The sequence below is a fragment of the Osmerus mordax genome, chromosome 7 (genome assembly GCF_038355195.1).
Source record: "Osmerus mordax isolate fOsmMor3 chromosome 7, fOsmMor3.pri, whole genome shotgun sequence".
Taxonomy (NCBI): Eukaryota; Metazoa; Chordata; class Actinopteri; order Osmeriformes; family Osmeridae; genus Osmerus; species Osmerus mordax.
The window spans coordinates 13,683,383-13,708,482 of NC_090056.1; the positions used below are offsets into that span (position 1 = coordinate 13,683,383).

General features: G+C 42.0%; 1 protein-coding gene across 3 annotated transcripts; it reads right to left on the reverse strand.

The window, feature by feature from the left end:
* Positions 1–108: 108 nt before the first annotated feature.
* On the reverse strand, positions 109–24,286 carry ephb2a (eph receptor B2a). 3 transcript variants are annotated; one of them, XM_067240659.1, is made up of 16 exons: positions 24,131–24,286; positions 14,537–14,601; positions 13,329–14,013; positions 5,056–5,211; positions 3,854–4,189; positions 3,175–3,299; positions 2,880–3,042; positions 2,650–2,758; positions 2,412–2,476; positions 2,181–2,303; positions 1,750–1,997; positions 1,387–1,602; positions 1,149–1,298; positions 717–910; positions 353–508; positions 109–217 (listed from the first exon to the last, which is right to left on the reverse strand). In XM_067240659.1, the coding sequence occupies exons 1-16, from the start codon at positions 24,228–24,230 to the stop codon at positions 109–111; spliced, it is 3,000 nt and encodes a 999-aa protein (XP_067096760.1). In that variant the 5' UTR covers positions 24,231–24,286. The 3 variants fall into 3 exon arrangements, with proteins under 3 accessions (XP_067096760.1, XP_067096759.1, XP_067096761.1); XM_067240658.1 differs by having other exon boundaries at positions 3,175–3,305; positions 3,788–4,189; XM_067240660.1 differs by having other exon boundaries at positions 13,329–14,015; positions 14,524–14,601; positions 24,131–24,182.
* Between the last annotated feature and the right edge of the window lie 814 nt (positions 24,287–25,100).

Sequence of the window (25,100 nt, forward strand, 5' to 3'; positions counted from 1 at the left end):
TGGGTGAGGTGTGGGGGTTAGTGGGGCTCACAGTCTGAGACAGAGACCAGGCTGGGACCGAGACCTGGGGATAGGGGTCCTGCCTTGATGTCCTCCCCATATTTAAGGTCAGACCTCTATAGAGGTTATCTGGTTCATCTGGGCCCTCATGGACTGAACGCTGTTCAGGATCTTCTTCTGGTGTCCAGCAAGCGTCACCCCAATTCTAAGAATGTCGCTGTAGAGAAAGTACAATCAGTACATGATGCAATGACACAGGCAAGATGGTCCGAGCAATGTTTGTGAGTAGGTGTACTGTATATCAATGAGGATGCCTGCAATACGGATGCCTACTGTATGGAGGGCAACTTACTCCATGGTCATTTGGGAGACCACGTCAAAGCTTGTGAACTCTGCATTGGCAAAGTTGTCCTTGTACTGGCCCATCTTGATGGCATCCAGCCATTCGTCCACGGTGCTGAAGGATGCAAAGTCTGGCGTGCTGCGGTCCAGCAGTGGTAGGTGAACACTGGAGAATATCACAAATGGCCAGTGAGAAAACAAACTGAACATAAATAGGTGTCAGCTACACAATGCTACTTGAGGAATATCAAGGAATTAATTAATTCTTTCCTCCATTCCTTTTTCTCATCTTAGACAAGGGGATGTGAACTGACAGAGACTAGGAAAGGAGGTCATCTGAGAGTGGGCTGAGGTGGGGTTACAGTCTGCAGTACCTTGATGAGAGAGGTGTCATGGCCTTCAGACTGTTGGGGTTACGGATCATCTTGTCCAAGGTGTTGACAATCTGGCTGAATTTGGGACGATTGTTGCGATCCTTCTGCCAGCAGTCCAGCATGAGCTGGTGCAATGCACTAGGGCAGTCCATAGGGGGCGGTAACCGATAGTCCTGTTCTATGGCGTTGATCACCTGTGTGCAAAAGAAACAGACACAATAAAAACATCAACATTTCCAAACTTTTTCATTTTACACCAATTTGATCCACAATTACTTTACTTTATCTCTCACTCTCTGAGAAGAAGTGTAAAAAGGAGACAAAGAAAAAGACAAATGAGAAGAAGAAAAAAGAAGAAGAATTTGTAGTTATTCTTATTTTTTTGCCTTTGGCTCAAATGATCCATGTTACTGGCTTGCAGTGCATGCTTACATCTTGATTACTCATATCCCAGTATGGCCTCTCTCCATAAGACATCACTTCCCACATCACAATTCCATAGCTCCACCCATCACTGGAGGAAGTGAATTTCCTGTACTGTATAGCTTCAGGAGCTGTCCATCGGATGGGGATCTTTCCTCCCTGACAAGAAAAAGAAAACTGAGATTACATATCCACTACCAAACTTGTGTTGACTGAGACTACCATTGACCTGAGGAAACACACTCACCAGGGCGCTAGTATAGGTGGGGTCTGAAGTGTCGTCCTCAAGAAAACGAGACAAACCAAAGTCAGACACCTTGCACACCAGGTTGCTGTTGACCAGGATGTTGCGTGCTGCCAGGTCGCGGTGGACGTAGTTCATGTCACACAAGTACTTCATGCCTGAGGCGATTCCACGCAGCATTCCCACCAGCTGGATCACCGTGAACTGGCCATCGTTTTGCTACAATGCAGAAGAAAGAGAAAGAAACACTATTGTTGTTGTTTTTTCCTCTGGTGACTGAGATTTGTATGCGATTTTTCTCTCGATCCTAACTTCTCGAACCAAAAAAATGGAGATTAGGAATCTCCAGTGTTGGCCTATTATTACCCTGAGGAATGAATCCAGAGATCCGTTCTCCATGAACTCAGTGATGATCATGACAGGATTGCTCTTGGTGACCACGCCCTCCAGGTGGATTATGTTGGGGTGGTCAAACTGGCCCATAATTGCCGCCTCAGAAAGGAAGTCTCGCCTCTGTCTCTCAGTATAGCCGGCCTTGAGGGTCTTAATGGCCACCAGGATCTCTCTCTTCCCAGGGAGTCGAAGGTTCCCACTGCACACCTCCCCAAACTCTCCTAGAGGGGTCGGATGAGTATTGTTCAGGCTTATGGTTAGCTGGGATTAATACGAGCTCAGACCAGAGATACAGACCCCCACACTATGAATGCATTATCCTCCCCTGTCTGCTTGTCCTGCCATCAACATTTGAATGTATTTTTATTTATTCAGTGTATGCCACATAACAAAATATAATTTACCTGCACCGATGACTTGCTCAATCTTCACACACGAGCTATCTATCTCCTTGGCAAACTCTCTGACTGCCTCATTGGGGTCCTCATACGTAAATGGGTCAATGTAGATTTTCATTCCGGGGGACACTTCTCAAGAGGGAAAGATGGATGTTATATAGACAGAGTAAGATGTGGGGTCATACACAGAAAAATCTTGGCTTGGTAAATGATCAAAACTGACAATAAGTTACTCACTATGCCCACTGGTGTATTGCTGCAACTTGTCCGTATACTCAGACTCTGGTCTCTCCACAGTTCTTCTGTTAAGAGGAAAGAAGAAGAAAAAAAACAGTGTTAAGACCTTCATTACACAAACGCAATATAATAGTAGGGAAAACACAATCACTATAATATTAAGACTTTTGGTATTGAATTGCATTGTAAAAGTACGAATTTCTTGTGGTAGGCCTACATGACCAAGGGATTGGCTCACCGATTGCAAACGATTACTACCACAACGATAGCGATGATGAAGACGACACCCGCAGCAGCTGAACCAATGATGAGCGGCAGTTTCTCCTGTATGCTGGACTTATATTCCTCTGCAAATACAAACAAATCCTTCAGTGATCTTAAAACAACCTACTTGACATATGTCATTGCTCAGTTGACATCAGAAAATTGATTTTTCCTTCTTTGTGAAGATGGGCGATAGTGGGATACCTTCAGTCATAGTCTGAAAATACATCTTTCCGCTGAAACGTCCAAACCCGGCCACGGTACGAGCCCGCACCTGGAACACGTAGATGGCCCCGGCCTTCAGACTGCGGATGATGGCCGTGTTGGTCTGACTCCTGACTACAGAGGAGTTCCACTCTGCCTGACTCTACAACAACACCAAAGTGTACAGGACCTCTGAATGCTCCAGTGGTTTGAATACCATAACGTACCATTTGGAGATAACATAATGGTAAATGGAGCCAAACAGAAGTACAATCTTAGGTTTGAGTTGAGGTACCTTTTCATAGTACTGCAGCTCATAGTCAAGGATGAGGCCATTGGGCTGGTCAGGCTGGGACCAGGACAGGGTGATGCTGTCAGGTGTCCGGCTGACCTGGTGCATGATGGACACAGCGGATGGTGCTGGGGGTGGGAGACAATAAAGAGAGTGTGATGTAGAGAAGGAATCAGAGAAAAGACCAATGAAGATGGAAAAAAGACAAAGAGAGGAGAGTGGGAGGGAAATCAAGAGCGGAGAGATAGAGAAGGAGAGACAGATGCACGAGAGTGCCTTCGTAATGAGGTCCTAATGAGGCCCTAATGAGCACATGTTTATGCAACATTTGCGCTTCTTATTATACATGTAATTGCTGCCTGGTGTGACATTTGAACGGGTCCCAGATCCAGAGAGTGAACTGAGGCTCATGGGAACCAGAGGTTCCTTCCTTAGTTTCAACTCAGATGCTAACTGAGACAGACAGGTAGTGCAGCGGAGAAAAGAATCACAGCAGGAGCTCTACAATACATACGGGCTCCGTGCAATGAGCACGTTCATTTCAACCCTTTCAACATCTTGAAGAGATGGAAAGTTCTTTGAAACCTGTCAAGCATTTTATCAATAAGTCATAAATCATGAGTCAGTAATATCATTAGAAACAGTCTCATTGAGCACAGAGAGGCGACAGTTGGTTCAGTACCAGCTTGGTTGGTGGTGATGTTGACTGAGGAGTACTGTGGTGAGTAGGGGCTCTGGTCTGACACCCCGTTGACGGCCTGGATCTCAAAGGTGTACTGCGTGTGTGCCAGCAGGTCGCTGATGTGCACGCGCGTCTCGGTCAGTCCCAGCTGACGAGGCCCAAACTGCACGTTGTCTCCGCAGCGCGTGCACCCGCCCCGCCCGCCGCCGCAGCTCTTGCAGATGATGTTATAGACCACGTCGTCCCGGCCGCCAGCCTCACGCGGAGTGCTCCACTCCAGCCTCAAGGAAGTCTCGTTCACCATGGAGATGACGCTCTGGGGTGCGGAGGGTATGGCTGTGTAGGGTAGGGTCAGGGTGGGGGTTGGAAAATTCATATTTCGGAAGGATAGATACCACTGTCATAATGCGTTTAAGCAAGGCAATTGGATTGAAAATAATCAAAGTACATTTTAAATACTGTAGCATCTAATCATAGGACACTGAATTCATGAGTGTCATGTGAATCGATTTAATTAATTGCCATTACGCTTCAGATCAACACATCAAGAATGGGAAAGGCAGTGAAAAGAGCAGTATGCTTCAACAGTCCAGTTAGACGTGAGACACAAAGGCTATCCATGCATGCTCATTTCAGCTTTTTCATCACAGAGCTCCCGGTGTGAGCCAACACCCCATTGTGGTTCTGTTTTTACATTCTAAACAGCTGCACCGCCTCACAAGGGACAGACTTATGCAAATCTCTCCAGCTATTTTTCTCCAGGGTCCTTTCAGACTTGTTACACCAATGGAGTACGCATTCCACCAGCCCTCAGAGGTGGTGACAAAGGACGGCCACCTCATGCCAGGATGAAACATAAACTCCTGGCATGCCCTCAGGCGCCATGCACGTTGAAGTCCTCATCACGTGGGCAGATTCTGATGTGAAATTAATGATGAAAGGAGAGTTTGTAAAAGAGTGGGCTGAAAAGGTTTTTGATATGCATTTGCAGCTCCATCTTAATGCGCATTGCATTATGCACAAAAATGCATTCATCTACAAAATGATCAAAAGGAGAGGGAAGAGGACATTTGAGCAGCTTGCCTGCTCCAATGGCTACATATCAGTCCTGTGTGGTACAGAAGGATAAGTCTCAGCCTGAACCCTGGGTTGGTATGCCATCTAGGAGGTAGTGTGGTGGTAGTGTGTCATCCAGTACGTACTGGTGCAGGGCATCTGGGGCGGGTCGGAGTCGGTGCGGTAGTAGCCATTGCGGCACACACAGTTGGTGGCTCCCTCGTTGGTGGTGCGACTGTTGATGGGACACTGAAGACACTTTTGGTCTCCCTGTGCTGGCTTGAAGAACCCAGACACACATGCTGCAGTAGAGAAGGGTGGGAGGAGAAAGAGAGAAAAAAAACAAGCAAGGAGGCAGAGAAATAGTGGAGGTTAGTGGGAGGAGGTGAGAGAGAAAAACATGGGGGAACAGTTCAGGGAACTGTATGAATGAACCTATTATGCTGGAGAGGGATACACTGTGAATTCATACATCCAACATAAATTCCCCAGACATATTATAAAAGATTGGTCTTGAAATACACAGAAATATTAGTCTCAGGATGTCTCTTTTTATATGGTTCATTAAAGACAAGACAGGAAGCCAGGGCTCACAGTTCAGTTTTGGGTTTCATGGTACATTTGAACCTCTGGGAATATGGGAGATTAAAAGGTTGTACAGGACACAATAATTACTATTGCAGTTTCCCTGTGCCCTTTACAATATATATAAGTATTTGGTTCCTTTCTTTGTTTTTGAAAATCGTATATTATTTTCAACAGTCCCAGTGCCATTACATTGATTAAAAACAATGAGTTATTACCAAGTTCTTATGGTACTATTATGGGCAGCTGACCATATCATCTGATTCCCTGTGATTGACAGGACAAAGTATGGCTGTATAGCACAATGGTTCTAGCAATATTCATATTAACCTTGTACTGACTCTAACCCTAACCCTTCCTGTTTGGAATGGGTGTTTAAATCAGGGATGAGCTGAGGTTAAAATTGCCACAGGCTTTGGGAGCTACTGTACAGTAATTAAGATTGTTTGATAATCATGTCTTTGCTTGGCACAGCAGACAACATTGAGTGTTATTTTTTGGATATTCTAATCATGTTGTTATTTTTCAAGCCATTTTCATTTTCATTTTTAGCTATGCATCCTAGTCACAGTAGGCCACTTAAGAATGCCAGTCAGGCAGGACAGCCAATAGGGTCAAACAAAAGGATGAGTCTGTGGGTGGAGGCATCAGAGGAACACCCACTGGTGGCTGAGGAGACATGATGAGCGAGAGGGGAGAGAGAAGGACCTGATTGACAGCAGAATAATATGGGTCAGTGACAGAGCAGGGGACAACTGTGCATGTTATATATGGCCTTCAGTCTCACCAGAGAAAAACCCACCAGCAGCAGTGCTAGGAGTGTTATGAATAGCAGTTGGATTAATAAATAAAATAGGGTCCATTTTTGTCTAGTAAATATCCAGGAGTATACATTTTCCTGCATATCCAGAAATAAAGGTGCATCACCCTGGATCAAATTCCCAGTCTGCTGACAATATATAATGACTGATGTCAGGCTTGGGGATCCATACCACAGATCAATAACTGGTGTGTAAACTCTACTATATGTGTACCATTACCGCTTGGAACTGAAGTGGGTCAGCCTGTCTTGTGTTCAGAAATGTATGCCATCTGTAATACTAGGCTCCCACTGCAGGCAGTAAAGAATATCCTAATGTACGTTCATGAATAATGTAGATATGATGGAGAGGTTGCCAGAGTGTGTGTGTGTGTATGTGTGTAAGCTTGTGTGTTTGTGTTTTGTATGTGTGTGAGTGTGCCAGACATGTCCATATGGGCAAACAGAGAAGCTGGCATTGTATTAGCAGTCAGGCTACACTGTGGGAACTGTCATAGCGACGTGTTGTCATTGACAACGTGTTGCCTGGGGCATTCCCTGAGCTTGTGTTTGAATGGCTAGTTCAGAAACTTTATGTCTGTCAACAAAGACCGAGCCAGAACTCATTGGGAAAACAAACATACAAACACACACACACACACACACACATACTGTATATTCAGTAATCTTGGCCTGTTGGGCAGAAAGGTGTGTGGTCTACATTAAGGAAAGCTGTCGTAACTCATTTTCAAGCAGGGTGCTTTGGTAGGACAGAGGTTAATGACAGTATGTATGGGAAAACAGGAAAATTTTGGTGGCCCAAGAAGTTTTGTTAGTATTTCCTGTATGTGGGAACATTTTCTATACATCATATAAGACAGCATGTTTAGTCTCAATGCTACATGAACCTTAATTCCGCCAGATCTTATCAACACTCTCGTTTATGGCATGAGAGAGTGTGGATTCAGAAGGGAATTGGATTATCTTGGATTCTCTTGGAAGTATTCTCCAGAGACTGATACACAAACCTCAGAAGGCTGTTCCTTGGTACACTGTAGTTCTTGTCTGACTCAACCTGAAATAAGTTCTTCTCAGTTTCTCTGTTCTAAAAGAGAACAAGTTACTGTAATGGGATATTTAGAAGCAACTCAATGATTATACAGCAACTTGAGTGATTGTGAAATGAGGCGAGGGATCCATAAACTGATATCCAGGAAAAAGGTTTAGCTCAGTGTGGGGAGGAGGTGTAAAAATATGACAACTCCATCTAAACCACACAAGGGTGTTACGTAACTTCAAATATCTTGCCACCTACGAAAACCTTTATGTTGAATTGCAATAATGTTTTTCCATATCACAACTGAGGGGCTTCATCATATTTCAGTAAATAATTAGTACAACATAAAGTATATTTCAGCTCACTAAGCAACAGATGGAAAATGTATCAAACATACTGTATCTTCATGACCATTCTCATTCCCCTTGGACTGTCATTTTATAAACTAAGAAGAAATCATTCCTTGTCATTGCCATCTGTCTTGTTACTGCCACTTTAGTAATTTATCCCTGTGTACTGTGAACTGTCCATGATGTATTGTATATATGAATCTTTTTGTCCCTCTGCCTAAAGGGTGTTGGACACAAAAGTGTTACGAAAGTGTTTGTGAGTCAGTGTATGGGTGTTAGTGTGAAAAGAAGAGAGAGAAAGATAAAGAAAGGGAGAAATAGAGAGTGAGAGGAGATGGAAAGAGAGAGAGAGAGAGAGAGAGAGAGAGAGAGAGAGAGAGAGAGAGAGAGCACCCAGGTTGTGTGTGTCAGCAGTTACTGTAGCACACCATCATTGACAGTGACAAGGAGAATTCCCACCTCTGCTTGTGTGCATTCTCTGCTAGCTGAATTAATCAGCACACAGAATCAACACTGCTCATTGGCAACTGTCGGGTGAAAGAGCATAAGCATTGTGCACATAGCTCACTAAAAAATGAAGAGGTCAACCGCAAATAACCACTGCTCTCATGTGGACTGAATGTCAGAGCTACGAGAGGGAGGATGTGGATCTTCCCCATTATCCGTCTTAGTCTGCTTTTGATGCAGTACTCTGCTTCTCTCATCTGGCTGTAAGGAAAACTGAGAGCTGGGAGGAAGAGAGAGAGATACAGAGCAACAGTGTGTGTGTGTGTGTGTGTGAGAGAGAGAGAGAGAGAGAGAGAGAGAGAGAGAGAGAGAGAGAGAGAGAGAGAGAGAGAGAGAGAGAGAGAGAGAGAGAGAGAGAGAGAGAGAGAGAGAGGGAGAGAGAGAGAGAGAGAGGAGAGAGAGAGAGAGAGAGAGAGAGAGAGAGAGAGAGAGAGAGAGAGAGAGAGAGAGAGAGAGAGAAATGGAAAAGTGACAGTGAGAGAGAAAGGGAGTCAGACAGGTAGCGACTGTTGAAAAGAGCTCCAGACACCTTTTTCTCTGTCTGAATCCTGGGGGCCTGGACGCTGAGACTCAACTCCCACCAGGGGTCTTTGATCAATGAGGCTGTTGGTGATGACAACAGGACACCTGCACCCTGTCAAAGGAGGGGCAAGCCCCAACAACAATGTGTGGACAGCCACCAATCAGTAGGGATTACAGTTTTCTCTCCACCCTATCAGAAAGGCCATTCTGAAATCTAGACCGGGGGCGCCATGAAAAATAAATGGAAGATAGACTGAATAGAACTAACTAGTGTATTTTCATGCTACAGTATGTGCTCTTATATACCATTGCAAAATAGGAAAATGCAATATGTACTAAGCACTGTGTCTACAAAATGGCATCCTTCCAAAGTAAGCAAATACATTCTTAAATCATTTTACTTTTCACTTTATCACTTTAACATTAAACATAAGTCATTTATATATTTTCCCATAAAAACAAAATAAAGAATGACTCAACATGAGGTTCCATACTATTCAGGGGCGTAGCCAGAACATTATTTCTGGGGGGGCCAGCTCTGGCCAGTCTTTTATTTGGGGTGGCACTTGATTGTCAAAAACTACTATTTTAAAACTCACACACTGCATCACTCAGAGCAGTAGTTTTCTAACGGTATCAAGTGGTTAGCTGCTAGTCTCCATTGAAGCGCTGTCAGAATGCAGGTACGTTGGTTTGTGTCTTGCGCTGTTGATGGCGGCGTGGCCCAACACGTTGTGAATATGGGGCTTGTAGCGTAAGTGACAAATGACAATATAAGACGACTTCATAAAAAAAATACTAATGCATTTATTTCAGATTTATACCGTTTCTGTTCAGGAGGGTTTAAAAAAATAAATAAAATAAAAATATTTGTTATTTTTTTTTGTGAGGTTGGGGGGGGCCGGCAGGGTGGCCATTCTTTGACCAATGGTGGCCGTGGCCCCCCCTGGCCGCCACGTGGCTACGCCCCTGTTACTATTCATATGAGGTGACATTTTACTTTGCCCTTACCTGAGGCTTAAACAAACTGGACATATAGCAAAGGTCAAATTATAAACAACACCTGAGTTTGGTGCAGTATCTGGTAAAGAGCAGGATTTTCCATCAAAGACAGAGCACTGCCTAATTCTCAAGCAATTATATTACAAAAAGAGTAACAGGAGAACAGAACACTGTACTCATTCTGTGTCCTTTTTGAGCCTGTTCTTTGAAATCAGCATACAGTGAATTGTGGAGATTAGGGCCGGCTGTTTCCCTGAGCTTGTGATCTGACCAGGAAAAAGGGTGGAAAGAGGATTTCTTCTAGTCTGATTACACATTCAGAAAACAATCCTGGTAGAACTTCAGGACATATGACCGTGTAGATCTCACAACTAGATGGATAGATGGACAGTTTCGTAGGACAGTGGGGTGACATATAAGTATGCTGTTCATTTCTCAGGGATACAATTGAGTCAGTTTGTCCGCTGATAGCGCATGGACAATCCATGCAGAGCAATGCTAGGCAAGAGTGTACAAAGAGGTACTTACGTACATCCTAGATAAATTCTCTAAGCATATTATTTCTACTTGAATTAACAATTATACTGCATATAGTATGAGTCTCAAACCTTTGTAGACAGCTGGGATTAACTCGCGTCATCGCTTCATCGATGCAGTTAGAAATAAGGTGTTGACCAAATTAAGCCTGTTTTTGTCAGTTATAAATCAGCCTGGATTTAAATCATTCCAGGGTCTGTTAACTAGCGTCAAGCATGGTACCCATGTGTTCTTGACTGAGAAAAGCTTTGCAGTTAATGTTCCTGTACAGTTACAGTTATGATGCCCTACAATGTAGTCCATAGGACCATCTGTCAGTTTGAGGTGATAGGGGGGTAAATAGTGTGTTGCTGTTCATGTTGCAGTAATGCATGTCTAATCTCATCGTGACCTGTTTTTCAGAATCTTTTAGTTTACTGGCTCAAGTACAGTAGTACTTCGCCACATGCATTTTTTATTCAATGTCAATTTTCAGTCATTTTCAGATTACCTTTCCAAAAAGACTCGAGTCTAATACATTTCAAGAGTATACTGTAGTCAGCATCATCATTGTTTTGTGTTGATTAAACCACTGTAGGACAGCAAGTGAGGCAGTTGTCTCTCCCTCTGACAGATTCTGTCATTTTTCTGCCTTTTCCACTCTCTCCCGGAGAACAACATCTGCTTTGGCAGCACCTTACATTGTCAGGGATAAGCTCAAAGTTGACCCAAACCATTTCTTTGGAGTCCCTGACCTATAAGAAGCAATTCATTTCCAACATAGCAAGGTTAACACAGTTGTATTTTAGCTGGGTGGGTTTGATTTTGCTGGCCCAGAACTATAGAGCCAGTGAAACATCAAGAAAGCCATAAACCTGCTAATTCGACAAGACAAATCAAGTGTCTCCAAGTCATTAAAAGAAACCCAATACTATGACTAGCGCCCGCTCCCAACCCAAGCTCTTCTCCTGTCTGGCCCCCCAATGGTGGAATCATCTCCCCACCTCCATCAGAGACACTGACTGTCTCCCCACATTCAAGAAAAGGCTAAAGACTTGTTCCGGGAGTACAACGGTACTTAAGAAAGATTTGTTGTATCCAATGTTGCACTTGTTGCATAGTTTTTAACTGATTTAACAACTTGTACTTGCTGTAAATTATATTATTGTTGCTTGCTTTCCTACAGGTACACTCTTGCACTTTTTGAGGTTCAAGTTGTTTAATTTGTAATTTGTTAAACTACATGCTCTTATGGTTCTTCCTACTGGCACTTATTTGCTTTTCACAATGTATGCTTCATGTTTTGGATACCTGCAATGTTTTTGGGGCTATCTCGTTGTTTATGATCATTGACCTATGCACGTTTGTAAAGCTCTCTCTTGAAAGTAGCTTTGGATAAAAGTATCTGCTAAATGAATAAATGTAAATGTAAGCGTGTCAATACTTCTCATCATTTCCTATTTGAATATGTCCATATGTCTGCTGAATCATTGTTTGTACTAAAAGTACCTCATCCTCTCTGAGTCAACAAGACTATGTGTATATTTATCTGTTCGCATGCATAGCGTTAATTAGGCCCCTTTCTTCTGTTTTGGGGGCTGGTATGGGCCTCATTCTCACAACACAGAGAAGTGAGTTGAGCGATCTTGGCATCATGAGAGCATCTTGCTTAAACGGTGGAGCTGTGGCTGAGTTTTTGCCACATTATTGCCTAAGGGACTTGGAACTGAGCAACACTGAATATGCACCCTAATAAGGTCTTTCCCGGAATACATGACATTCTGGCTTTTAACAGGCCTTACATAAACCAGAGAGTACAGTTTATTAATATATGAGTACCCTATAGGTTATATATAGCAGTCTAGATGAGTAAGAAGGTGCCTGGTGGTATGAAGTCACTGTGCTCCAGCAGTTGTCTTAAGAAGCATGTCATGTCAAATCATAATCAAGATGTCTTCCGATATAATGACTTCAGAAAGGACTGAAGCAAATGCGATGACACAGGGGCAGTCACGTTTCGTATTCTGGGGGCAGTTTAGGCTCTGTGATAGTACTTTTGAACAGCTGGGCTATTTCAGGGCTTGTCCGTTCAGAGAGGAACCAGCACGGTGTGCATACTGTTAGAAAAGGTTGCACAAGGCCTTATTAGCGGAGCTTAACATTTCTAATACAATTGTTGAGAGAAAGTACCCAGGATACCCCCATCTACATGGAATGAACCTTTACATGATCATAATTAGTCAGTTATCACTGCCATTAAGGCAGAAAACTACCCAGGATTACTTTTAGGGGATATGTACAAGGTACAACACACTGAGTGCACAAACACACACACAAGCACACACACACAATTCCACACACACAGAGCATAGGCCAAGGATATTACCTATGGGCTGAGGATATCTCCATCCATCAGCTCTCCCAGATGGTCATTGAGATTCTGTCAGCAGCACAGGGGCAAATGCTGCCAAAAACCCTCCCTTCCCTCCAGGACAGAATGGAAAACACCTTGTCACTTAGTCTCTCTGTTCTTGACAACTTGGCTGACGTGTTTGTGAGTGCATGTGTGCATGCATTAATGCATGTGTGCATGCATTAATGTGTGTGGGTATGCATGCATGTGGGCACAGCTGATGTGTGTGTGTGTGCGTGTGTTTTTTTTTTTTTTTTTTTTTGGGGGGGGGGGGGGGGTTCTTCTCTCCACACTGACAAAGATGAAAGATAAATCACTTCTTTAAAGCCTTTTCATAATCGCTGGGGTCTCTTAGAACTTAGACACAACACCAATTGTTTCCTTTCCTCATACCAACTCTCACAGCTGCTGATTTTCTCAGCCCTCTACAATGTTTAGTAAAACTCACATATTTGCCAAGAATAACAACAAACGTGAGCCCACAAATCATTCTAAACCATATGCTTCTATGACCGTTAGACCCCAAGAAAACCCCAAGGGTAAATATCCACAGGATTGCTTACTAGGTCTTCAGCAACCCATAACTTAATAACGTCTGGTTGATGTTCCCACCTTTGATAATGTGATTGGGTATCAATGGTCAACACCAGGTCAGCAGCGAGTCTTACCTCTGCAGACTGTGCCATTCTCCACCGCCTCAAACCCGGCTTTACACATGCATCTTCCGATAGGCACCATCCACTCTCCGTCCCCGTTACAGTACAGTTTAATGGGCACATCCACCTCCTCCCCATTGGGCACACACACCCCCCTTGCCGCCACCAGGGAGGTGCTCTCTGCCCCTGAGAGCGTCTCTGAGAAGACGGCACCGTTCTGGACCACACGGGGGCACTTTCTGTAGAAGACGCGCACAGCGATGAGCGACATGCAGGCGCCGTAGTCCTGGAAGGCCAGGTAGAAGCCGTGCCGTGAAACAGGGCCAAAGCTCCGCACCTCCGTGTTTATCTTCATCACCCGCCCGCCCAGGTCCACCTGGGAGAACGACTCGTCAGCCGCAATGGTGTCCACCTTAATCCAGGGGTTCTCCATCCAGGCCGGGGACACCTTATTGGCTGTGTCTGAGTCTGACTCGTAGTAGTAGAGGTTAAAGGTCTCCTTGCAGGACCCGGGGACATTTGGGATGGAGCTGCAATCCCGCACTGAGAACTTCATCTGGACATGGATGCGCTGTGCCCCTCGTCGACGGATGTACTTGGTCCTGACCCAGTTGTTCTGATTGATGTCGAAGACGTTGCACACCTGGTAAGTGCGGATGGTGTTCATGTTCTCATCGTAGCCGCTCACCTCCTCCCACTGTGGGAGAGAATGGGTAAAGGTAAGCCCCTGAAGCTAAATGCTTTTCTATGTTCTTGGTTCTCCTTATTGGCTTGAAAAGCTGGCAGTCAGAACATTAAGTGGTAACATCGCCAAGAAATCCCACTCTACTCACAGCGTTGACATAATTTCACTCTGTGACAATCTGTCTGACACCACAGACTTTGTGAATTATTCATCGAACCATGACACGACAATTCCTCCTACCGCTCCAACCACTGAGTGGTAAGGCCTTTCCATCTACCTTTACTAGATAAATTCCCGTAAAAATCTATATTTATTTAATTCCTGTTTTACCATATTGTAGTCACAAAGAGATTTGTACTCTGAAAAGAACAGGAGGGTGGCCTTTTGGAGCCTTTGAGCCATTGGTTGTCAAGGAGGACAGATGGGTCAGATGATTGTACTTTAAATACAGCCAAACAAGCGTTTAGATTTGATCCTGTTGCCTATATTTACCTCAAACGGAGCATAAATATAACAATTAATTTGATGTACTCACCCCTTGTGATGGGTAAATGGTCCAACCCAGCTCTGCTGTGGCTGTGGTGGAGTCCATGAGGATTTCTGCAGAAAAACAAAGATTTTAATGGACTATTCCAATAGAAACATACAATATCTGTAAAACACAAAATGTGATCACTTTGAAATTTGAATATGATCACTTTTTTGATAATCATAGCATATATGCATCTTTCTGTAAATATTCATAATCCTGGAGAATATGCTTGTGCATGTTTTCCCAAGTAAGATATGGTCCAATGAGTGGACTGAGAAATACAGTGAGATGATAAAATGTGCCAAGGAAGCACTACCTTTATATGTCATATTTTATAGAGGGGACAATTATGTCTCTCATGGGGACCATACTCCTGAGCAGTGCTGGGTTTGCACAGTGTTCATGGCCATAGAGGGGATTACCAAAGACAGATATTAGATCATTATATTGCTGGTGTGCCGCCATTAGCTCGGAGGACCACACAGTAGCACACACTACAGCTACGGTAGGTTCAACAATAGATTGCGACATCTGCTCTTTCTCTTCTCTCTCTCTCTCTCTCTCTCTATCTCTCTCTCTCTCTCTTTCTCTGTAATACGCCTACACATTGTCACTGATCCATATTCACTCAATGTCTGTATCCACACACCTATACTTACAAGCCCACACCAACACACATACAGACACAAAGCCCATAATCTCTGTGGCCAGTCCCACCAGAGGAGGGAGGGCAAGTAGATGAGTGTTGCCCTGCTCCAATAGTGTATCCTGACACATTTTAAATTATTCACAGGCTGCTATCTGGACAGTGCTGCTGAGTGGGACATACTAAAAAGCTGGTCATACTTGGTGGCAGAGAATAAAGGAGTGGGATAAACCAAAACTGGTACAGCACAACCATAGTTACCAAAATGCGTCAAAAACAACGGAATGCCACATAAACGTCGAAAGAAACACACTGTTTACTTATTATATCTGAATGGATACAAAAAGTAAACTAATGTGATTTCTACATAACACTGGGTTGGAAGAAACTGTCTGGTCAGGACCCATGTTTGGTGAGGATGAGCAATCATCCATACATATATTTTCACAACTCTTTCTTATTACCGGTCATGTCACCGGTCGTGGCCTTCATTCAAAAGAAAGGCGGTCCAATTACAGATCAAAATGAACCATGAACTGAATGAGCCAGGTACTGAAAGGGCCAATATGCTCATGTTCTTGTCTGTGTCCATTACCAAAACAGGCCTATTGATCATCATCACCAGCTGAGCCATGAGAGACAAACAAAAGGACACAGAAGAACTATACTGGACAATCATGCATACTGAAGGGTTACACTGACTTTCAACAAACAAATGTGGCATTCTGTGGCATTTCATTGTATTTTTTTCAAGAAACTTTGCAAACCTACTGCAAGCTTGCAACATAGGTTAACAGTGATTACTCTAGACTCATAACACAAGGGCATTCTTTAGTCAAGTTTACACAAAACACCACCGGCATCCCAAATCAACCCTGAACACGAGCAACCACTGTTGCTTCCAAATGGGACATTTTTCCGGTGCTCAGTTCCTGTTAGTATCAGTAGCGATTAATGAGGAGCAGGGAGGGAGCGGCGAGCCAGGTGTCAGAGCCGCCGCTAAACGGGAATAAAGAGGCCGTGTGCACTGACCCGCGACCAATTCCCATGGACTGAGCCAAGAGGGTTAGGAAGGGAGTGGGTATGGGTGGGAGTTAGATTTGGAGGGAGGAGGAGAAGGAGGAGGGTATATGTGGGTCTATGTGCCTTTGTGAGTCCTGTGTAGAGTCAAAAGACAGTACAGGTATATCTGATGATGTCTTAAGTAAGACTCAATGAACCTTAATTCATTAACATCTGTCGGTTGAACGATGGTGGTTGTGCCATACAGTATTCAACCTTGGGGGATGTATGTTGACATTTGTGATCAGGATGGCTTTGATGAGCAAAACTGTAATCCTGTACAAAAAATGTTTTTGTTCAGGATCTACAAATCCAATTCTACCTACAGACTCGAGAAACATAAATTAATGTGGCACTAAAAAGTAAACAGGGACAGGGTGAGTTTAGAGGGGGTGGTACATTGGTGTGTCATCCTGTTCTGTGACTAGACGTTCCTCACAACAATTCAGTTTCTGTGTAAGCATGACAGCGTGCACAACATGTTGCTAAAATGTGCACACACAAATGACAAGTAATGTAGCACAACAGCAGCAAATACTGTCATTGACACAATCTGAAAAATCCAGTTTACCACAGAATTAAATTTCAATTAACACCTTAATTTTAGGAAATATATCTGAAACTGTAACTATATATTTGATGATTTTATGGTCAACATACTTTGTTGCAAATTGCAGTCGTCTGTGCTTCTGTGGAAGCATTTTTTAGCTGGGTTGTTGAATTGCTTTCTACACATGGGTGCTTTCTAAAATAACAAACACTCATCCGTCATTAAACAATCAATCCACAATCAAGTCCATTATAGATCAACTGTCCGCAATCTATGATCAATTCTGTAACCAAAATAATTATTCATGCATATAGAGAGAAAATAAAGTTTCTCTTTTTCTCCTTCTCTCTCTCTCCCAACTCCCCCCTCGCAAACCCGCTTGCTCCATCTGTCCCTGCATTCCTGCAATATATAGAGCTCTCTCTCTTTCTTTCCATATTTCAATGAAAAGTAGGGCAACGAGGAGAAGAGTGGGGCAACTAAGTCCAGCACACATAATCCTTGTAGGCTGCGCCACGCTCTGTACGCCACACTGGATTAAACCCAGGGGGAAACATCGTAGGGCTTCACTTGGTTTTATGTCACTGTGCCGCTGAACATCTCTAAGACCCACATTTGATATATTTCTGTTTGTTTGGCCTTGTGTTTAAAGCTCTTTATATTGTACCAGCAAAACAGATATACTGAAGCTTTTGCAAGTATTTCATTTAGACGCATGGTATTTTTGGATAACTAAGATATTTGTGGCACATGACTGTTGTGTGCAGTACTATTCTGATGTTAAAAGTGAAACATATGTTGCCCTGCACAAGTTGAAGCAATCAAAAAATACTTTATTGTATGTACAACACCCAGTTGTGTACCACTGTAACAATGTATCACCCCATACTGTTGCATCATTGCTGCATTTCAAGAAACTTGACAGGTAATGGAAGAAACTAAATGCAAAGACTGCATTTAAAAACAGCATTTTTACTCATTGTCTTTTTTCTTAAAAGGAACTATGATAACTCTCATGGATAGCTTTAGAGCCATGTTGAATTATTCATGGGGTGTTAATTAATTCACAGCATAGCTTTGATTCACCATGACACGCTGAAGTTGAGAAGTCTCCCAGACCTCCCAGCCTTCCCAAAGTCTCAGATAAACACACTCTGTGGCAACTGGCAACCATTCTACAGTATCAGGGAGACCAGATACTTTATTGTTCATTTTATATTAGCATATCCCTAATTGTACACACCCACAAGACCTCTTTTTAACAGCGGGAAATGCTCCCAGCAGTGTCTGAGCTGAGGGTGTGAACTATACACTGAGATTAGAGAGAATTGAACTATTTGGTTAGTATTATCATTTGAAAAACATATTCTGAAAGCAGAATCTGTCCCTGACATACAATCCCAAATGGTCCTTATGTTATTTTTGGCAGAAGCTTGAACATCTATACTTCTGTGGGGAAGGAGGAGGGCACTAGTGATGTGGGTTTGCCTTCGATTATTAATATGTGTGGAGTTAAAGTGTTGAGAGTTTGTAACACTCGGGAAAGAAAACAAAGGTAGACTACTAACTAGATGTTCCTATCACTCTGACTCGTGTCACATTTATTTAAGTAACTAAAACAGATTTCTTTTTTTTTACTTTGTACATTTGGTTTTGTGTTTAGAAATGTAAAAAACAAAATGAAATTATTTTGTTTACATAAATAATGAAGTTGGCTATTGTATGTTTTGTTTGATTTGGTGCTATTTCTCTCAAATGTGCATGCAATCTTATCAAATTAACATCATGATAGCTTAAAAACATAATTATTTTTGAAGAATCACTACTTACCTCAGGTGGTAAGTAGTGTTTCAGTGAGTCAGGTGGCTGAGTGGTGAGGGAGTTGGGCTAGTAATCCGAAGGTTCCCAGTTCGATTCCCGGTCATGCCAACTGATGTTGTGTCCTTGGGCAAGGCACTTCACCCTACTTGCCTCGGGGGAATGTCCCTGTACTTACTGTAAGTCGCTCTGGATAAGAGCGTCTGCTAAATGACTAAATATATTTCCTAATGTAAAATCAAGGCAACTTGATGGTTTATTCAGCAATGCAGCAGTTGATACAGGAAGACAGAAAAAGCTAGACACCCCTAAAATCTTGCACATTATATAGTCAAATATGAGGAAGTTCTCCCTACCTTCATAATGTTATTTACCCAATATTTCTCTAATTCGTTACTATTTACTCATGATTCGTCATATGTACTAGTTCCCTTATCTCTAATGTCAGCTGGACCCTATCTCTATGTTCCCTTTTCTCCCCAACCCTAGTTGACCCTAGTTCACCCCTTCTATGTAAATGTACCTCTCACTCTCACAATAAAAACACCATAAATTGCAGTTCTGCTGATACAACAACAATGGCTTACTCCATACTTGGATTGTGTATCACACTTTTTCAACTCTTACAAGAGATTTATGATTATTGTTGTTGTAGCGTAAAATTGATTGATTATAGGTCATATTGGCTAATATGTAGTGCTGTCCAGAAGTAGGGGAGAAGGCCGAGGTTTGAATTATATTGTCTGTCCGGTGGTATCATGTCCCTGACTAATCTCATTGAAAGGCGTCATGAGTTGAAAACAACAAATTCCGTTGGCACAGAATAATGGGGAAGAACGGGGGGGAATGTTCTAGTTTAGAAGACGAACCCTGAAAACAGAATTAAGATCCTTAGAGTAGAAGCCAGAGACAAGGGTTGATTCTCCTTAATAGAAGGGGTGAACTAGGGTCAACTAGGGTTGGGGAGAAAAGGGAACATAGAGATAGGGTCCAGCTGACATTAGAGATAAGGGAACTAGTACATATGACGAATCATGAGTAAATAGTAACGAATTAGAGAAATATTGGGTAAATAACATTATGAAGGTAGGGAGAACTTCCTCATATTTGACTATATAATGTGCAAGATTTTAGGGGTGTCTAGCTTTTTCTGTCTTCCTGTATCAACTGCTGCATTGCTGAATAAACCATCAAGTTGCCTTGATTTTACATTAGGAAATATATTTAGTCATTGATCAGACGCTCTTATCCAGAGCGACTTACAGTAAGTACAGGGACATTCCCCGGAGGCAAGTAAGGTGAAGTGCCTTGCCCAAGGATACAACGTCATTTTTCACAGCCTGGAATCGAACCGGCAACCTTCTGATTAGTAGCCCGATTCCTTAACCGCTCAGCCATCTGGAAAGATATTCCACTCCCAATTTTTCTTTTGACCCAAAACCTTTCTGATGAATGAAAATATCCTACATTATATAGACACAAAACACATTCAGAAGATCCTATAGTTGTTATTTGATGAGACTCTGATACAGGTGGTCAAACACAAAATACACACACAAACGCACAATTCAAGACAGCCATATACACATCGCATATGTGCACACAGACACACACACACACACACTCAAACAGTGACAAAAAAGTAAAAATTCACACAAAATGTGTTTGAATGAATAGAATAATTGGTACTCATTGATTTTGTAATGCTCCAGTTCTGTCACTCACAAGACCTGTAACACGACGGAGGGGTTGGAAAACATGACTGATGACGCTCAAAGCTCTGAAATGTCACCATGTCAACAGTATTTAACTCATTCAATATGGAGCAGTGCCTGTGCAGTACACTTGTCATTTTGTATGTGAGGGACTTTAAGCCCAACATATCACATGTGTCTCACTCACTAGCTGTGAAAACTTTATTTTATTTTATAAGAACATTTGGCCACTGACATTCCCCGCCACTTGTCCAACAGTTGGCCTATCCTGTGCTGAGATGAAGAGAAAAAGTAAAGACAGAAATTATAAACAGATTATATCTGTCTGTCTAGTGTCCCCAGCTACATGAACACAACAGATAGTATTTTTCCTTGAATAATCAGTGAGAAGACTTTGACTCATGATCCTATTTATCAACTCCATGTCCAATTATAATGTATTGGATTATAATGGATTTGTAATCTTAGTCTTTGAATGAGCATTATTGTCTGTATTTAAGACATTGTTACGCCCTGCAACTAAATATGAGGAACATAATACATGTACTGGTGTAAAATATATATGCAAAAGGCCTAAAAACCTTTTAAATGGTGCTGTTATGCTCACATGGGTCTGTTATAACAGAATCCAATATCTTAGTTCATGAATGTCCAGACAGTTCCAAAATGTATCTTCCTTTTACAAATCTATCACATGATTCTGAGGATGGAGTATACATTTTAATTTTGTTGTTTGAGATTTTGTTTTTGTTTTTTGTTTCAAAGTGTCTTAGTGTTTTGTAACCCACCATAGGGCAACACAGAAATATCTAACTTGCTGTTTTGATGGTTGATATGTCCTGTCACTGCTCCCACAGGGGAAAGGGGTTGTGCATTGAAGAGAATAACACTGAAATGGATTGACTAGGAATATTTAATTTAACAAGAAAAACTGTCTGCAAAGGGTACTGAGGCCCGCAGGTTTTTTCTCAAACACAGTATTACTTTTACATTGTTTTCTTGTCAACCGCAATGTGTTAACCTTATTTTAGCTTGGCCATGGTTAGCGAGTTAGCATTAGCTTTCAGACAAAAGCTCCGCAGGACTAAAAGCCCAATGATAGTCTGTCCACAGCCATGCTTTGGGAAATGAGCAGATATCACTGTCACATGACTGTTTCTATGCCAGTGAACACGGCTAAAAGAAGAGAACAAATGTAACATAAAAGCAAGCACAGTGCACCGTGAATGAGAGGGAACCAGAGAGACAGGTACAAGACATTGCAATTATGTGGCAAACAGTTACATCTGCCATTATTCACAGGCCTCAGTACTTCCCACATCTGACCAAATACCCAACCTCTTTACTAAAGCCATTCTTTTAGATCAAAAAAAGAAGCCATGTTTGTAAGGGCGGGAATAAAGAAAAAAGAACAGAGTGAAAGAGAGAGAAAGTAGGAGAGATAGAAGAACAAGAAACAAGAAGAGAGAGAGAGAGAGAGAGAGAGAGAGAGAGAGAGAGAGAGAGAGAGAGAGAGAGAGAGAGAGAGAGAAAGAGATGTGATTTTCCAGACTATGCAGGCCAGAGCTGAGTCAATGGCTTCTGACGTGGCTGAAATCGGTCAGGTCTGCCGGCTTACATAAAGGGCTAGGGAACATGGCGGCTGAGCTAGGGGGAGGTCTCAGTCCTGATCCAGAGGGACGGGAGGGGAGGGCACAGGAGGCAGAAACCAGACCAGGCAGACGTCACATGATGAGGCCCAGAGCTGACAGACAGACATCACGTGATAACCAGCACCACAACTCCACGTATTTGGGTTAACTGATGAGATGCAAGAAAATGTGGTCCCACTCTGCTGGTGTGGTATGGTGGTATGGTCTCCTCACATACGGGCATGTGCAATAGTAAACCACACAGTAATAGTAGTGACAAGTTTCATTGGTTTCATAGCCAATAGTAAAGACAGAGAGAGTCACATGCTGATAACTAACATTCAACTTTATCTAGGATATGGGAACAGTCACTGGAACAATGTCATTGATTACAATTGGGGAAACGCACTATTTGTTTCAAGCGCAGACCATGCCAAACTAATTCAACCACTTTGCCTGATCAATGAGCTCTTACCCCAATAGAATTACATTTGATAGTCAGTGCACAATAGAACTATAGAACTATACAGTAACATATGCTAGAGACATACTGTAATTGTGACCCCAATAACAACAATTAATGTATCACTGTTGTGAGAAATATTGTGTCACAAGATATGTAACAAAAGAAAAGTAATATCACAAAACTTGTATAATAAGACCTTATTTTTTGTCTTACTACAAGTTCTCCATCAGATCTTTGTTAAACACATGATGTACTTTCATCCAGTTCCTACTACAGATCAATGAGTGTAGTGAATTGTATTCTTATTTAGGATGAGCAAATGTCCTAATATTAGGCAAGATCTAGATGGAAATCCAACTGCAGAAATTAAGTTACGCAACAGTGGTGCAAGTTTAATGTAATCCCTTGAAGTTCTCCACACCAACTAAACTCTACTTAAGTAGTTTACTCTTAACTCCTGAAAATCCTCAGGACAGGCCAAACAAACTGCAGGACTAAATCAGCTTTTCAATCTAAAAAGTCTGTCCATGCTTTTAACAGATCTGTGGAATTTCCATTAAATGCGATCATGGGTTAGTTGTGTTTGCCCACAACTGGTCCATATTTCATTAAATCAAAAGTAAAAGAGAAGATGTAAATTAGTGAATACGTTGAAGCATGTCTTGTGGTGTTTTATGGATGAAATTGGCAACAGAACCGTTAGATACTTAACATGACTGACGTCTAAATAATTGGGCCAATACAATGTTTGGCAAGACATATAATTGTATAATAATTATAGTAGTCACTTTACTGTATTATAATTACACTGCAATGGGCTGTACCTCAACAGGTGTGTGTCTGACAAAGAGAGATGGAAAGAAACAGACGTGAAAATAGTGACAAAGAGAGAAAGAGTGAGAGAGAGAGAAAGAGAGTGTGAGAGAGAAACAGACAGAAAGAGAGACAGAGAGAGAGAGAGAGAGAGAGAGAGAGAGAGAGAGAGAGAGAGAGAGAGAGAGAGAGAGATCAAATTGATAAGAGCCTCTGCTAAAAAAAAATGACTAAATGATGAAGATATGTTACACAAGGCACAAGAAAGCAATTAAAGTGATGTCAAAATGGCTTTGTTACAATTGTTAGTATTCCATGATACGTGATAAGTGCATGACAAGTGTTCAATTTGCACTTGTATGTTCCCATTGTATTGTTTAAATTTGATACAATCAAGTTAAGTACATATCAGGCACGGTCCAACCTCACCTAGGACAATATATTACCATACCAGGATTGATATCTAGAAAGATTTCCATCAGTTTTCTGTCTAAATCACACAGTTCATGCAAAATCCAGACACAAGATGAGGACCACACACAGGCAGCTCACACTGAAAATTGTTGAAGTTAGGTAATTGAAGCCGTTTTATCTTTTGGAAATAAAAACATTGATTTATTGTTTTACGAAGCTAGCAAGCATTTTCATAGGTAATTGATATCCAATCAACGGCGCCTATGTGACAGTTACAACCACACAAATTCAGCCAAAAAAATCAACGAACTGCATTTACCATCGTCCCATGACAACAGTTACAATATATTTACGTTATTGCTTCATGTACTATAAGGAATTTGTAGGCTACTGCATAATTAATGGTCTTGCTGAACGCATTTTCACACTGACAGTTGCTCATGCACGTTTTAATTATGCATATAAAATGCGTATTATCTTACCTTCGACAGCCCACACCGTTGGCAATATCCATAAAAAATATAATAAATCCATAACAACTAAAATCTTTGGCATTTGACTATAAAAAGCCAATGCATTCATAGAAAACACGTCCACCAGCGGGCCATTGACAGCGAATTCATCTATGGATGGAAGCGCAAGTGTTCCCAACCAATAGAATGAATCGGTTATGCTGAGAGAACACGGATCTTAGCCAATTTTGGGCGAAACCAAAGGGGAAGCCTCTTAAGGGGAGAATAACGTATGCCCATATGTCATATTGTCTTTACTACGTGTGGGAAAATAAGGTTCGAATATGGAAACCTAACATCCATGTCTATATAAAAATTATTTGTTAAGTCACAACTCACACTTTCATCGTATTGTCTAGTCCTATGTGGCTTCAAACCTTGTACATTGTGTACGACTTTTCACTAGACACGCTGCTACCCTCTGCACATTGCACCTACTACAACCAGTTGCTATATCTTGAAATTACAGTTGACTTGAATGAACATGAAGGAATTTGACAAAAACATCATCCATCCAACAGCCAACTTCAGGCCTACACCTACATCCTCCCATGTAAACAGAATCCGCAAAAACAATGTAATTATAGTTCAATGATTTCGTCACATCTTTACATTCCTCTTAGAGTTTATAATGACTTATGACTAGTATGGTTACAATAGCAGTGCATATGTTTAGATTGCATGAGCGATTTTGTGAGGTTTTTCCCAAAATATTCAAATTAGGAACAGTCAATGGGTAGGTGAGGTCAATTTGACACTTAGATGACTTTATCATATATATAGACAGAATATAGTCCTTGCACAAGTTGCATCGTTGTACTCAGAATACAAGCTTGTGGCATCTACATCACTGGGTTTGTACAATTTACTGATGCCATGTTAGTAATATATTTTGAATGTATCTAGTAATACAAATACAAAAATGTTGTAGGTATTATAT